The following is a 15,802-nucleotide window of genomic DNA, read 5'->3' as shown; positions in this document are numbered from 1 at the left end:
AACTGGTACCGCACCTATCCACACACTTATCCTATCCCACCTTGACTATTACTATTACTCCTTTCCGACCTCCCTGCCTCCTGTCTCTTCCCCCTCCAGTCCGTACTTCACTTGGCTGCTTGGATCATTTTTCTACAAAGCTGTTCGGTCCATGTTGCCCCACTCCTCAAGAACACTTGGTGATTGCCCATCTACCTCTGCATTAAACAGTTACTCCTTACCACTGGCTTTAAAGCACTCATTCGGTCACCTTGTATCTCTTATCTTATCATCCTGATTTTCCAGAGAGGAAATCAGCCTGGTCACTTCACTCCTCCAATGCCAGTCTACTTGATCTCGTTCTCATCAATCTCACCACCAGCCTCCACATCCTCACTCCAGCCTGGAACACTGTCCCGCTTCGTATTTGATGTACCATCGCTTTTCCCACCTTCAAAGCCTTATTAAAATCTGCTCCAAGAGGTCTTTCCCAACTAAGCCTCATTTCCCCTACTCCCTCTCCCCTCTGCGTTACCTTTTTACTTAGATTTATACCCTCTGAGCATTTGATAGTCACTTCATCCTCAGTCCTACAGCCCTCATGTAAATGTCCCCAATTCATTATAATGTCTGTCTCCCCCTCTAGACTCCTGTGGACAAGGGTCATGAGTACCAACTCTGTTGTATTCTGCTCTCCTGGGCGCTCAGTACAGTGCTGTGCACCCAGTAAGCACTCAGTACATGTGACTGATGGAAATTTTGTAGGGCAGTGACTCAGTTGCAGCTCAGGTAACAGCATTCAGGCTTGAGCTACAACCAACAGCAGAAGTATATGACTAGAGAAGCAGCGTAGCTTAGTGGAAAGAGCATGGGCTTGGGAGTCAGAGGACGTGGGTTCTGATCCTGGTTCTGCCTCTTATCATCTGTGTCACTTCTCTGTGCCTCAGTTACCTCATCTGTAAAAAGGGATTAAGACGGTGAGCCCCCCTTGGGACAACCTGTTTACCTTGTATCTACCCCAGTGCTTAGAACAGTGCTTGGCACATAGTAAGCACTTAACAAATACCATAATTATTGTTACTATTTAGAGGATAGTGTGTTTTATTAAATTACTGCATTTTAAAAGTCAAAAGTCCCACTTTAATTCTGTTTCAGCTTTATTTTGGGGCCATCCTGTATTGAAAAAAAATTAGTTAATGGAACCCTGGTTTAAGGGGTAGTTTTGATTGTTTGCAGAAATCCTTAGTCTAGCACAGTAAAACCCTAGTCCAAAATAAGTTTGAGATGAAAATTTATGGTTCATTTCTGATGCTAAGCTTATATGTCATAGTCGTATGATAAGTCAATGAAAGATTAAGCCACATATTTGTTTCCTCTCTTTTAATATCTAAAACGTGAAATATTTTATTTCTACATGGTTACACTGCAAGATATTCAAACTTTTTTCCAATACAGAATGTACAAAGTATCCAATTGCAATTTTTTAAGATAGAATATAGTATAGTGTTTTTCAACTGCAATTGTATTCGTTATAAATCCTTTTGCATTTGTATTATTTATTACAAGGTCCTTCACACTTGTAAAAGTAAAAGCAAAAGTGGGAAATTAGTTTTTGAGATCAATAAGCATTCAGGCGGTAGTATATAGAGGTGAAATTGTTTTAATAGCAAATGCCAGGAGATATTACAAAAGACTGTATTAGAATGGAGGAAAGAAAAATAGAAATGAATATAAACACAAGTGAAGTGTTGTGGAGAGCAAAAGGAAAGGAAGAAAGAGAGGCAATGGACCACAATTTGGGAATGGAAAAAGTAGAAATTTGAATACCTCGGAATAATCCTTGGTTGGTATTCAAAAATAGATCAAGAGGTGCCAAATAGAATCCGAGAAAGCCAGGAGCCTACAATATCAATTCAGAAGTAAAACAGGCAAAAATAAAAATTTGCAAACAAAAATGAAAATCCACAACACATTCCTATTGCTCTGAGCTACATGGAAATGAAAGCTGGACAATGCTAGAGAAAATTGTAAGTAAAATGAGGCAATTAAATGAGATACTCTAGGCCACTGATACAGATTAAAAAGATAGGTCAAAGAATAAAACAGATGAGATGGAATTCCTTAAATGGAGTCACTAATAAAAATGCCAAAAGGGAAACAGTGTGTCATGGACTCAAGTTTATAGAATGGATCAAGAACTAAAAGTAAGGTAAATCCAGGGGGTAAATCCAGAGGACTAGTGGAAGGCAGAAATTGACTTTAGAATACTATTTACAAAGAACTTGTAAGGAAAGAAACAAGTGATAGAAATATAAAAATGATGTGATTGAAAAGAACGTATAAAGTTGTTAGATTAAGGCAACTACTATGGTTACTATCATACAGAGAGAAAAAGAAGTATAGTTGCATTTCTAGGAAGCTTCTGTTATTGATGGTAACATTTTCAGAGAATTACATTCAGTTCATGCAATGCAGTTCCATTTTTTAATATTTTCAATAAATTATCTCGCCTTATACAGAGAGTCACTGTTTTGCATATTTCTTTAAGGGGCAGTTCTTAGATTGAGAAGCAGCGAGCTCAGTGGAAAGAGCCTGGGCTTGGGAGTCAGAGGTCATGGGTTCTAATCCCGGCTCCGCCGCTTCCCGGCTGTGTGACTTTGGGCGAGTTACTTAACTTCTCTGGGCCTCAGTTACCTCATCTGTAAAATGGGGATTAAAACTGTGAGCCCCATGTGGGACCACCAGATCACCTGGTATCCCCCAGCACTTAGTACAGTGCTTTGCACATAGTAAGCGCTTAACAAATGCCACCATTATTATTATTAGATTGTAAGACCCCTGAGGTAAAGAGACCTTGACTCTTTCCTGCCTGTGTACTTTCTCCTAGTGCTTAGTACAGTGCTCCTTGACTTCACGGACACTGTCCTTTCCTGGTTCTCTTCCCATCTCTGGCGGTTCATTCTCAGTCTCCTTCAAAGGCCCCTCCTCCGTCTCCTGCTCCCTAATTTTGGAAGTCCCTCAAGACTCAGTTCTGGGCCCCCTTCTATTTCCATTTATACCCGCTCCCTTGGAGAACACATTCACTCCTACAGTTTCAACTGCTGTCTCTGTGTCGATGATTCCCAGATCTACATCTCCAGCCTTGATGTTTCTCCATTTCTGCAGCTTCCTAAATCCTCCTGCTTCAGGACATCTCCGCTTGGCTGTACCGCCACCATCTCTCTTTTAACATGTCCATCTCGCCATCCAAGCCCTGTCCTCCCTCTAACTTTTCCGTCACTGTACACAACACCACTATCCTCATGTCTCACAAGCCCATAACCTTAGCGTTATCTTCGACTCACCTGTCTCATTCAACCCACATATTCCATCTGTCACCAGGTCCTCTCCGTTTTATTATCAAAACATCATTAAAATCTTCCGTTTCCTTGCCACCAAACTGATATTACGCTGATCCTATTCCACCTTGACTGTTACTTCATCCTCCTTTCTGACCTCCCTGCCTCCTGTCTTTCCACACTGCAGTCCATACTTAACACTGCTGCCCTAATCACTTTCTACAGAATTGTTCGTTCTGAAATAATAGTTCTGACTGAAATAGTAGTTTCTGCTTGTTGATCAGGCATTCTCCAACCTTCCATCATAATCTGGTTGATCCTTGAATGTTCAGGTTAAAGTAAGTGCTCAATAAATTCCATTGTTTGGTAGAAAGGATTTGTGTTCCAGTGGAAACCCCACACATATCAGGATCATTGGTGAAATGTGACCCTTTTTCACTTTGCCATTACATAACATATCCTTTTCATCACCTTTAACGTGGCTCACTGGAAAGAGCACGGGCTGTGGAGTCAGAGGTCATGGGTTCGAACCCCAGCTCTGCCACTTGCCAGCTGTGTGACTTTGGGCAAGTCACTTAACTTCTCGGTGCCTCAGTTCCCTCATCTGTAAAATGGGGATTAAGACTGTGAGCCCCACGTGGGACAACCTGATTCCCCTGTGTCTACGCCAGCGCTTAGAACAGTGCTCGGCACATAGTAAGCGCTTAACAAATACCAACATTATTATTATTATTATTGATTTGGTTTTAGCCTGCTGATCATTTTTATTTTCCTTAAAGTTGATTTAACTTTTTCATATATGAAAGACCAGTCTCTGTGTTTGTGGTCAGTAAATTTTCAGATCTTCTGGTTACTCACTGAAACAATTTTGGTTTTTTCCAAGGAAAGACTCTACATAGGGACTGATAAGAGTAAATCTAAAGGCACCTCCAGTGTCATCAGCTGTTGTTGATTAGATTAGTCATTTTTCTGTTTATGCACTAATTAGATTGATTTGATGGAGCAAGGGAACTCTCTAATACATTGGTATTAAAATTTCCTAATGTTACTTTTGTTGCCAGTGAGGTTTAGAAGCCAGTTAAGGTGTCAAAGCTGACAGAATGAATATTTAGCTCCTAACATAGACTGGGTAATCAAGATATTGTTCTGATTTCAGGAATGGGCAGTGCCATAACCAAATGTCATTATTTCTCCTGGGGGTATTGCCATTGCTTAAATCAGGGACAGAGAATGACAATAAAATATCATATTATACCAAGCGATTTTATGGAATATCATGTAGGTGAAGATAAATTCATTTTTATGAACCTTTCCCATTTCTTTTCTTCTGAGTCCATTCTAAAGGTTTGAATCCCTTTCAGCTTTTTTACTACAGTTACTAAACAGGACTTGTTCTTTTATCATTAGTTTATGAAAACAACTACTTGCAACAGATATACTTAGATTATGCCTAAAAATATAAGCATCCATGTGAAAATAGCAGAAAGGAAATAATAAGATGCATGTGCTTGTCTTTAAAACTCACTGTAATCATTTTGTAGTTAAGGGAGTATGTTCATTTTTGTAAATTTTCCTATAGATTTACAGATAATCCTTAGTCTCCAAAACATAGGGTGTCTGTTAGTCATGTTTCATTTGTTCATTTACTTATTCATGGACTTTAAGTGCTTACTGTGTGTGACACACTGTTCTGTGTGCTGGGGTGGGAAAATCTTAATTAGATAGGACCCTGACCCTGTCCTGCATGGACAGTCTAATAGGTCTAAGTTTTCTGGACACTCTAATTTTCAATTGGTGTGTCCCCTCTCCAGTACAGATTTGGTACTGGTCTCTAAATCTGCTCTCTTTATTTTAATCACCTATTCTCCCCTTACCTCAGCTTCTACTGCCAAGTTCTGTAATGCAAAAGTGGCTCAAGTGTTCTCAGGGAACTGGAAAGTAATGCAAAGGCTTTGAAGGAAGTGCAGGGGACAGGGCTGACCCTTAGAGAATTGCTCGGAGGTGAAGTAGATGTGGATGTGCTTCTGCAGAATGTTGCATATGGTGACTCTCCGTCCCCATGCGCAGCTTGTGTGTTCTGTCACTGGCATCTCTTCAGTGGTTCAAATAACCAGTGACTCCAGTTGGTAAAGTTTAATATATTCATACTGAATTACTCTTAAAGTATTGCCAAGGGATTTATCCAGCAGAAAATAAGTCATGATGTAACAATTTTGTCACTGTTTCCCTTTGAGCTGGACTGGAGAATTTAGGAAGGGAGTCTGGATCTCCCAGGGGCCTCCGTCTGTGTCTTGGGGATTTTCACGGTCTTCTCCCGCTTCCATTTCTTCTATCACTGTGGAAGATTGTAAGCTTCTTGTGGGCGGGGAAAATGTCTACCAACTCTGTTATATTCTACTCTCCCAAGCTTTTAGTACAGTGCTCAACACACAGTAACTGCTCAGTAAATCTGACTGTTTGATTGACTTAGAAGCATCCTCTAAGACTGCTGAGTGGTGAAATCTCTCACTTTGCTAGGGACTGCAGGAGTTACCTTGAAACAACAATTGTTTGAAATCTCAGATTTTATGTGCCTTGAGAGGGCCAGGGACTGTGAATACTTCCCACCTTTATTTACTTTCCCATTGTGTATTATGGTTCTCTGCTTAGTGGAAAGAGCACAGACTAGGGAGTCAGAGGACGTGGGTTCTAATATGGTCTCTGCCTTTAGTTTGCTCTGTGACCTTGGACAAGCCTTTTAACTTCTTTGTGCCTCAGTTACCTCATCTGTAAAATGGAGATTAAGACTGAGCCCCATGTGGGGCAACCTGATTACCTTGTATTTACCCCAGTGCTTAGAACAGTGCTTGGCACATGAAAGTGCGTAACAAATATAATAATTATTATTATTGTTGTTTTATGGCATTTAGAATGCCCTTACCTTGAAAACAGTAATCTTTATAAACTCATAAAACAACTAAATGTTTGTTTATGGAAACAACTAAACTACTTAACTAAAATAAAGTTTGTTCTTCCTATCAGTTTTTTCCTGTTTCTTTCACTATCTAGTTGAGTAATGTCTATATGTTGCCTATCTACAATTAACTTTTGAAAGTTTAGTGACAAATACTAATTTCTAATAAAAAAATTGGTAAATCTACAAGAGTACATACTTAGACAGTTATACCACATTTTATAATCTATAAAAGTACATATCTGGACTCCTTTTTTTAATAATCCATTTCATCCACAGACAGCCTTTTGATTGACTACCAGTTTACCTTCAGCTTATTACAGGAAGATGACCGTCACCACACTGCCATAAACTTCATAGCAAACCCAGAACAGGTGAGAAATGCAGTTCATCTTCCATAATATAATTAAGACAAAACTAAAGGATCCAATCTTTCCATCATACTTCACAGTGATTTTTCGCTCTTCCAAGAGTGATCAGTCTATTGGGCTTTTGTGGAGACGGCTAGTCTTTCATTTTCTAAATTATCGGTATATTTATGAGACAAACAAGTTCTACTGACATTCAGTCTATATGTGAGCTGGCTGTTGCTGGTTTTACCAACGTTCCTGTAATTTAAAATCTGTGACATTTAAAGTCCAGGAATCATGTGTGAAAATTTTCTTTCACACTTTATGTATAACCTAACTTGGTATAGAAGCTGTGAATTTCAAACCCCGTATTAAAAAAATTAATAAGAAAAAAATAGTGTAAGGTTTCTGTGCCCTGTTTGAAATCAACAATACATTGTATTAAGGGGGGTGTTTTCAACTCTTACCATTAATTAATTTTGAGCATTAATGGTTTTCCCCACACATTTTGGCTAGAATTAAAAAGTGTTCACCCCACAGCATAAACTCATTTGGATACAGTGCACCACAGTGTCAGAATAAATCAATCAACAGTATTTATTGAGCACTTAATATGTGCAAGAGCACTGTACTAAGTGCTTGGGAGAGTACAGTATAACAAAGTGGGAAGACATGTTCCCATCCCACAAGAAGCATCCAGTCTAGAGGGGGAATTGATATGTGTGTATAATGCATGTGTAAAATATCAGAGTGAGTGAATTCTGCAGGATGAATTTTCCTTTTGCAGAAATGTAACCCCTGTGTTATAGGAGAATTAGGTATATGTAAAATGTAGTTGTTAAGAAAAGAATCCCAAAAAGCAAATAATAGGTTGAGGATTTGTCACTATAAGGAACAGGAATTTTAGCGGGCTCAGAATGCTAATGCTGCAAGTGCCAAACAAATGCTTAAATGAACAAATCCTTAAATGAGTCAAGAAAAATACTGGAATAATAATAGTAAATATTTTAAAATAAGGAAGTATTTTTGACTACTGGGACGTTATGGAAGCTAAGTCCAGTGGATGAGACTCTTAAGCAGCCATGGAAATGGCCAGAAAGGGAAAAACAGAGAGAGTTAGAGAAAGACCAAAACAGATAAAAGGGACCAACACATAAAGACACAGGAAGCCGACACAAAAACCCCTCGATCAGTGAAATCCAGCTTCCCTCCCTCTGTCACCCTCACTGGTCCTTATTTTCAGTGAATCAATAGTATTTATTGAGTGCTTACTCTCTCCAGAGCACTCTACTAGTGGGCGAGTTCTCTGGCGTTGGATAGAATCCCTGCCACTGCTGTCAGGAGGGCTGGTTTCTTTTCTGGTGTACCATCTGTGGAAATTACATGCGGAGTGGCTTCCTCGGAGACCGCAGAGAGAGATCGACCCCTCCGTGGAAATGGGAGTAGTGGCAGGTCGCCCCTTCGGCTCTGAGCAGAGAATTGGGATACCAGCAGAAGGTTCAGGATTTGACTAAATTTCTCTCCTCCCACTTCTTTGAAGGCAGGCTGCCCTCACTGCAGGTCACATGGAGCCCGTAGCCTGCTCTATAGATCCCATTTGAATGAGTAAGGGAAAATAAAAATAGGTCTCTTCTATCTAGTTTTGACTTCTTCTAGTCATACTTTTGATTCTATTTTTATGAAAGTAGTTTTCGCTCCAAAAATTTAGATTGCGACCTCTAGCAGTGGAGAATTCTGATGTTTTGGTTTAGGTATTCAAACACTGGGTTGGGGCATTCAGTTCTGCAGTAGATTAAATGATGTGCCTCATAATGTCCTTTGAGTTTTGTAAATTGTATTTTCTCTTTGTCGCTAGTCAAACAAAAACTTGGATATATCAATTAATGCATCAAACAACTTTAACCTCAATATTACGTGGTCCATTGGGTCAACAGGTAGGCATATTTCCAATATACTGTTCTGCAACAGTTATTTAAACCGTTCTTAGGTGGACGCTTGCTCATAATTTCAATATCGAAAGCCTATTCTTTACCAGTATCGTTGTCATTAACAGTGACATTATTTAAAATATTGATAATAATATGCGATGTGAATAAAGCTTTGTTTAACATTTAACTTTTTCTCTTTTTCAATTAAAATGACATTGATAGCCAAAACTTGTGCTCTGTTTAAAATTTTAAATGGCAGTTATGAGATGCTGTGATTTTAATTAAGATAAATTACTTCCTTAATGACTGGAGAGGCTGAGATTGTAATTTCTTTGTTTCATTGTTGAAGCTAAAAATTTAATTATTAACCTTAACATTGATATCAGACAATGAAATTCTTCTGTGTGAATAGATAAAAAAGAACAGCTTATCTGTTATTTTTAAACTTTGAAATAACGCCCTCTTTGACATTAATGTTGGGAGACTACAAGATTAATTTAGTGAGCCTTTTTTGGAAAGTTTTTATAAACTGGTATTGATATCTTGGAAAATAAATCCAAGAGTTGTACAAATCCTGCATATTGATTTCCTAAAAAACATTCACGGTTTCTTTTCCTTATGACTTTTGATATATTCCATTGCATTCTATTTACAAAGGCAACAGGATTCTGATGGACCAAGAGCTGACAACTCTGGCATTTTTCTCTTGAATACTAAGGGGAGCCCAAATCCGTCAGTATTGAAATGAGAAAGCCATTTTGCTCATTTTATGTAATGAAAAACATACCTTTAAAATGGATTTGCAGTTATTTGGGGAAAACCACAGCAGTTCTGAAGTTAATAAAGATACATTTTTTATAAAATGTGCTTCTTGAAATATTTCACCATTACTTTGGTAGATCAATTTAAACAAGGATACATGACGGAGAACATTTTAAAAGGGTGGAGTGCTCTCAAAAACAAGAAGGAGTGTTATATTTTGCTAAATTATTTTAAATTACATTATATAACATTTATTTTTAATTTGCATTTTAGCTGGGACAATATCCGGAGAAGAAATTCCTGTAGTTTCTAAAGCTAATATAAAGGAATACAGAGATAGTTTTTCCTGTGAAAAATTTAACTTCAGAAGCAACCCAAACATTACATTTTATGTATATGTCAGCAACTTTTCCTGGCCAATTAAAATACAGGTGAGTGCAAATAACCTTATATTTCTTAATCCTACTAAGTCCTCATTGCTGAAGTGAGCATTTTTTGCAAAATTAATAGATCAGTGGACTTTTTCCATGTAGAAGTTGACTTGTCGCATTCGGTGAACCTTGGTCAATGTAATCCCATCTACAAATGAATGACCATTTGAAGAAAAATATCCACCAAATTGCATGGTTTGTTGGAGAGAGGTTGAACAAAGATTTTTGAAATTAGTTATTGGAAAATATTTTTCAAAATAGTGGGTGTCTTTCCCAGGGGAACAGGCTACTCTGAAAATACTTTGTCTTTGTATACAAGATAACCTGTAGGCACCACACAACTAAAGGTGCATTTCCCATCCTCTCTCCCTGCCCCTGGAAAAAAAAATCAGATAACTATTAATTTAATGGGAATTAATAGACCAGGGCCTCCTGATTCAAAGATGCCACCATTACAAATAGTTTTCTATTGAGATTTCTCTAGTATTATAGTGTCCAGGACTGGCAGTATGTTTAAACTCTTGCTCTTTTACTGTCGTAAATGCTGCAAAGCTGCAGATCCCCAAAGAAAATATCCTGGATGGTGCAGTAAGTGTGAGACAGAATTTGGGAGCTCTTCATCTTGACCACTGCTCCACAGCATGTGCACAAGCATTGCTTTCTTACAATGAATGTGCTTACTCAGACTTCTAGGTGGCTTTAAACAAGAACAGACTTGTTTTGTGCCCCGGCGGCCCTCTACCTCTAGCTGTTTTATGTCACCACCACCACCACGTTAAGGGATGGGGCACACGGAAAGATTATCCAGTGATCACAGTTCTGTTTAAATAAATGGGTCAACACCGTTCATTATTCTCTTCCTTGAGATCTCTTGTTCTCCTTGGATGTGTGAGGATTTTATTCCATAGATTGGGTCAATGTGACCCAATTTTCATACATTTAAACAATGTTTTGCTGTAACTAATAGTGTTTAGCGGTTTGGCAATTGAATATGGCATATTGATAGGTATTTTGCATTAATATTTTGGTAGCAGTTCGTTGATCAGGTTGGATAAATATTTTGCGTAAAGTGCATTTACTTGTTAACTATTGCTGCATTCTCCAAGAGGGTCCTCTGTCTTGAAAGATAGGTTTTATTTTCACATGTTTTCTATTGTTTTTTCCTTATATTCCCCCAACTCCCACCCCAGATCTTCATTCATTCGCTTGCCATTCTAAAATGTTCTTAAACACCTCATGTTTTATATCCTTCGGGGTTCTTTGCTCCCTTGCATCTACACTTGTGATCTTAGTGATAGTATTCTCGGCTGAATGAACTGTTTCTCTTTGTAACTTACTTTGTGGTTTTGCTCAGACCTTTAGCTTATCAATCCTCTTTTTTCACCTTTGCGCCAACTAGGGATTGAGCTTCCACAAACGTAAGCGCTTGCTACAGTGCTCTGCACACAGTAAGCGCTCAATAGATACGATTGAATTGAATGAATGAATCTGCCAAACAGTAAAAATAACATCAGTAGCAATGATGTCTGGTGAATATTTGTCCCACTTTCACCAGGGCATTGTTCCCAGTCTTTTATCTACCCCAGTGCTTTAAACATTGCTTGGCACATAGTAAGTGCTTAACAAGTATCATCGTTTTTGTTATTATTATATTAGTGGTCCCACAGTTTCTGAAAAAGTACTAAACTGAGAGCGCTTTGAATTTCCAATAATGATTGATAACATTTGTATTTATGAAAATCCAATTTTGCGCACAGCACTGCGTTAGGTATTGTGATGATAATCAGATCGGACTTCAATCTCTGTCCCTCAAGGGGCTCATAGGCACCACAAGTCTCTCTGAGATGTGTGCTACTGTGGTATACTTAGTACTAGTACTACTGTGTTTGGCTAGTATTCTAGTAATATAACTTTCAAAAACACTTCCGTCGTATAATTCATAAACCCTTCGCCTCTGCCATTTCTTAATTATCTAGGCACTAGGTGATGGGAATAGGATTTGGGACTGGTGAGTTGTTAATATACTGGCCAAAAATTGCCTGACATCTTTTTCCCATTTCCCAGATGAGGCGAGAAGAGATGAGACAAATGGGAACCACTGTTAAAGCATCCTTCAAATTATAATGTTCATGAAAGTCAACAACAATATCTTAAATCATAACTATGCATCACTTTATATGTATCTTGGTCAAAGAAAAGACATTGATATAAAAATGATTTTTTATGACTTTTATGGAAGCACTAACGTAAAATAAGTATTTTAAAAGATAAATTCTACTTAGCCCAATTTACTCTTCATTTTTTTATACATCATCACATTTCACTTTAGATGTCAGGGAAAAGGAATATCCTCTACTGGTTTTCAATATGATTTATTCTTGTTTCTTTCCTTGAAGTATTGTAAATTTAAATCTAAGTGTTTTATCGTAAAGACATTTTACATTACAAGTTTCAGTGGTAGTATACTAGAAGAAGGGGAAATCAGCAGTCTTTTAACAAACTAGTTCTTGTTTCAGAGCTCTGCAAAGATTTTATTTCCCATGTTAATAGACTGAACCTTGTAACCGAAGAAACAGCTTAATAAAAGTCAAGAGGAACATCTGTCCTCAATAAAATTTACTCAGTGTAGCATACTTAATTATTTCAACTTCCTTTGTGTTCAAGTTCCTTTGGAATATTTAACATTGTTCACTGATAAATACTGATTTTAAAAGCTCTGAAAAGTAGAAGTTATCAGTAACTGCCAAGAGGAGGGCCAGTTAGCCGCTGTTAATGAGGTACCACAAATCCAATTACTTTATTAAAATGAACATGACAATGAAACATAGAAATCTCTTCGTATTTAGAAACTTTTGGGGAAAATTAGGAAATCCATTCGTTAGCAGGTTTTACATAGAAACACTTGTATCTTCGTCCCCATGTAAATACTCCTCAGGCTTCATTTGTTTCCTTCCACAGTAGCACATTTATCGGTGATGTTTCATTTTTAAACATCCCTAATTATTTTTGAGTGTATATATAGCTGTTCTTCAATTTTACTGACATTGAGGTTCCATTGGTGCATCTGAGTGTTGCTGAAAAGACCAGTGCAGGAGTAACATATACTATAACAATTGTGTACAAGTAAAGATAAATCCTTGTTGCGCTCATGGTTTTGTCCTATATTAGATTTGTGGCTTTAGACCAAAATGCAGCAGAAGAGCTATTATTTTTGTAGCACAAGAGATCAAACAGTCAAAGTATGGTATTCATTGAGTATCTACTTTGAACTGAGAACTGTACTAAACATTTGGGAGAGTACAATAGAATTTGAAAGACAATCCCTACCCCAAGGAATTTTTCATTTAGTGGGTGAGAGATATGAAAATAATTTAGAGATAGAAAGGAGACGGAGAAGTGGATATTTTCAATTCTGCCTCCTTACATTTTGATTTCTCATAAGCTTTTGCTCAGAGAAAGCAACCTCTCTTCCAATTTCTGTCCACCAGGTTGACCTACCTACTTCATTGGTCTCTGAACAGCACACGGCTATATCACATTGTTGGGAACAGTGCACCATCATATTTTAATTGCTTTTTCTGCCTTCTAGACTTGCATGTGACACCTTTCAGTTCCCCGAATAGCAATTGCTGTCATCCTGCTGTCATTCATTTTCCTCAGATATGTCTGCTAGCAGAGTTGTGTTAGTGCTTTAATGCTGGCGAGCTGACTGCATTCCAGTACCTCATTGTTGGTAGTCTGGTACTTCCATTTGATGTTGATGATGCCGATGAAACTGCTCCAGGATTTGAATTTGGGATGTGTAGCAGGGCTACATAGAAAGTTATAAGGTACAACAATGCTGAGGACCTTCACTTGATATGGAGCTTGTTGCCCCCTTTCCTCCACACTGTCTCTTGCAGTCCCCTGAAGACCATGTTTTAGTTTTGATTTTCCCATCCAGTCCATGAATACTGAGATAGCACCCAGCTTACGGAGGAGAATTTGAGACCAATTACGTTTTGAGTCGCTGATGAAAACCTTTGGTTCTAGAGTAGGGTTTTCTGGTTGTAGCCTGATAAATAATTTCTGTTTTATTCAGGTTTGCGGTTAGACCATAGTGTTAGGCTGGGTCTGTGAAGCCGTTCTCAATCATGTGCGTATCCTTTTCATATGTGCCTCCAGAGCAGTCATTTTAATTATGATCCCACTCTTGAATTACCGCTCTGCACACAGTAAGCACCCAGTAAATACAATCGAATGAATGAGAGTTTCCCAGTGGATTAGAAGCATATCTGACTCCACCTTGCATATATCTTAATAATGTTGGTATTTGTTAAGCGCTTACTATGTGCCGAGCACTGTTCTAAGCGCTGGGGTAGACATAGGGGAATCAGGTTGTCCCACGTGGGGCTCACAGTCTTAATCCCCATTTTACAGATGAGGGAACTGAGGCACAGAGAAGTTAAGTGACTTGCCCACAGTCACACAGCCGACAAGTGGCAGATCTGGGATTCGAACTCATGAGCCCTGACTCCAAAGCCCGTGCTCTTTCCACTGAGCCACGATCTTGTTGCATCCTCAGGGGATGGCAACCTATCAGAATGGGTTGATAACAATTGGACTTACCTTACAGCCCCAGTTCACTCGTTCAGTGATACAGAAAGAGTCAGTCAGTCGTATTTATTGAGTGCTTACTGTATGCAGAGCACTGTATTAAGCACTTGGAAGAGTACAGTATAACAAGAAACAGGACCAGTTTTTTTAACTGACCGAACCAACCGTTCGGTTTCAGAGTAGCCTGAGAATCGTGATGAATTTCTCAGGAGAGCTGTATTTTCTTAGCAGTTTCCAGAGCCCCAGTTGGTTGATACTGTCAGATGCTTTGTTAGAAAGGTGGTGGTGTTCCTCTTGCTACATGTGCTCAATTTTTGCTTCTGAACTTCTGTCTCCTCATAGAGACCTTCCCCAAATAATTTTCTTTCCCCCCCCCCCCCCAGCTGTATTCTTCTAAGTACTACTCGAGAACTTAAGAATAGTAATAATAATGTTGGTACTTGTTAAGCACTTAATAATGTTGGTATTTGTTAAGCGCTTACTATGTGCAGAACACCGTTCTAAGCGCTGGGGGAGATACAGGGTCATCAGGTTGTCCTACCTGAGGCTCACAGTCTTCATCCCCATTTTCCAGATGAGGTCACTGAGGCACAGAGCAGCTAAGTGACTTGCCCACAGTCACACAGCTGACAATTGGCAGAGCCGGGATTTGAACCCATGACCTCTAACTCCCAAGCCCGTGCTCTTTCCGCTGAGTCGCGCGGCTTCCCTAACTTCCCTGACTTCTGTGCTAACTATGCACTTGTTTACTCACAACACCTGTAGTACTCTCTAGATATCAGTTTACATGCCTATTGCTTAAGCTTATTCTGCTATTGCTTATTCGTACCCATATCCTCTAGACTGTAAGCTCCTGATGGGCAGGAAATATCTCTGCCAATTCTGTTGTACTGTCCTCTTCCGAGCACAGGGTACAGTACTCGGTACATAGTAGATTGCTAGATATCCACTTCTCCTTTCTACATCTAAGTTATTTTCATATCTCTCACCCACTAAATGAAAAATTCCTTGGGGTAGGGATTGTCTTTCAAATTCTATTGTACTCTCCCCAATGTTTAGTACAGTTCTCAGTGCAAAGTAGATGCTCAGCGAATACCATACTTTGACTGTTTGATCTCTTGTGCTACAAAAATAATAGCTCTTCTGCTGCATTTTGGTCTAAAGCCACATGTGATTCAGCTAGCTCACAGTGGGCTTTACATTTTAGTAACCTTTTCAGATTAAGTTTGTCTACGCGGACATGTACTTGAATTCACTAAGTTGATTCTCTTTCCTTTAAGTGATTACTTAGGTGTGGTTATTTTCTATTTATATCTGTGAACAGCTCTACTTTTGTAGTCAGTATTTTGAATCATAGAATGTCCAGTGTTGGATGAAGATGTTTAAAAGCACCAGTTGTGATGTTGAATCTGTGATGACTATTAAGCTGAAGGTCAGTGTTCCAAAGGTGCCGGGATAATTTTAA

At 38.7% G+C, this 15,802-nt stretch overlaps 1 protein-coding gene across 3 annotated transcripts in view; it reads left to right on the top strand.

Annotated features, from left to right (window-relative positions):
* The window catches only part of ATRNL1 (attractin like 1), a 602,864-nt gene that overhangs the window by 209,155 nt on the left and 377,907 nt on the right, over positions 1-15,802 (top strand). For 2 of the 3 annotated variants that reach the window (XM_001513843.4, XM_039914307.1), the window contains exons 22-24: positions 6,550-6,644; positions 8,476-8,554; positions 9,584-9,741. In XM_001513843.4, coding sequence (XP_001513893.2) covers positions 6,550-6,644; positions 8,476-8,554; positions 9,584-9,741 — 332 coding nt within the window. Of the gene's footprint in view, positions 1-6,549; positions 6,645-8,475; positions 8,555-9,583; positions 9,742-11,805; positions 12,077-15,802 lie in introns of those variants that run through there. The other variant, XM_039914308.1, reaches the window with a different exon arrangement.

The sequence above is a fragment of the Ornithorhynchus anatinus genome, chromosome 16, assembly GCF_004115215.2.
Source record: "Ornithorhynchus anatinus isolate Pmale09 chromosome 16, mOrnAna1.pri.v4, whole genome shotgun sequence".
Taxonomy (NCBI): Eukaryota; Metazoa; Chordata; class Mammalia; order Monotremata; family Ornithorhynchidae; genus Ornithorhynchus; species Ornithorhynchus anatinus.
The sequence above is the reverse complement of the archived record's forward strand: the minus strand, read 5'-3'. Positions and strand labels throughout refer to the sequence as shown.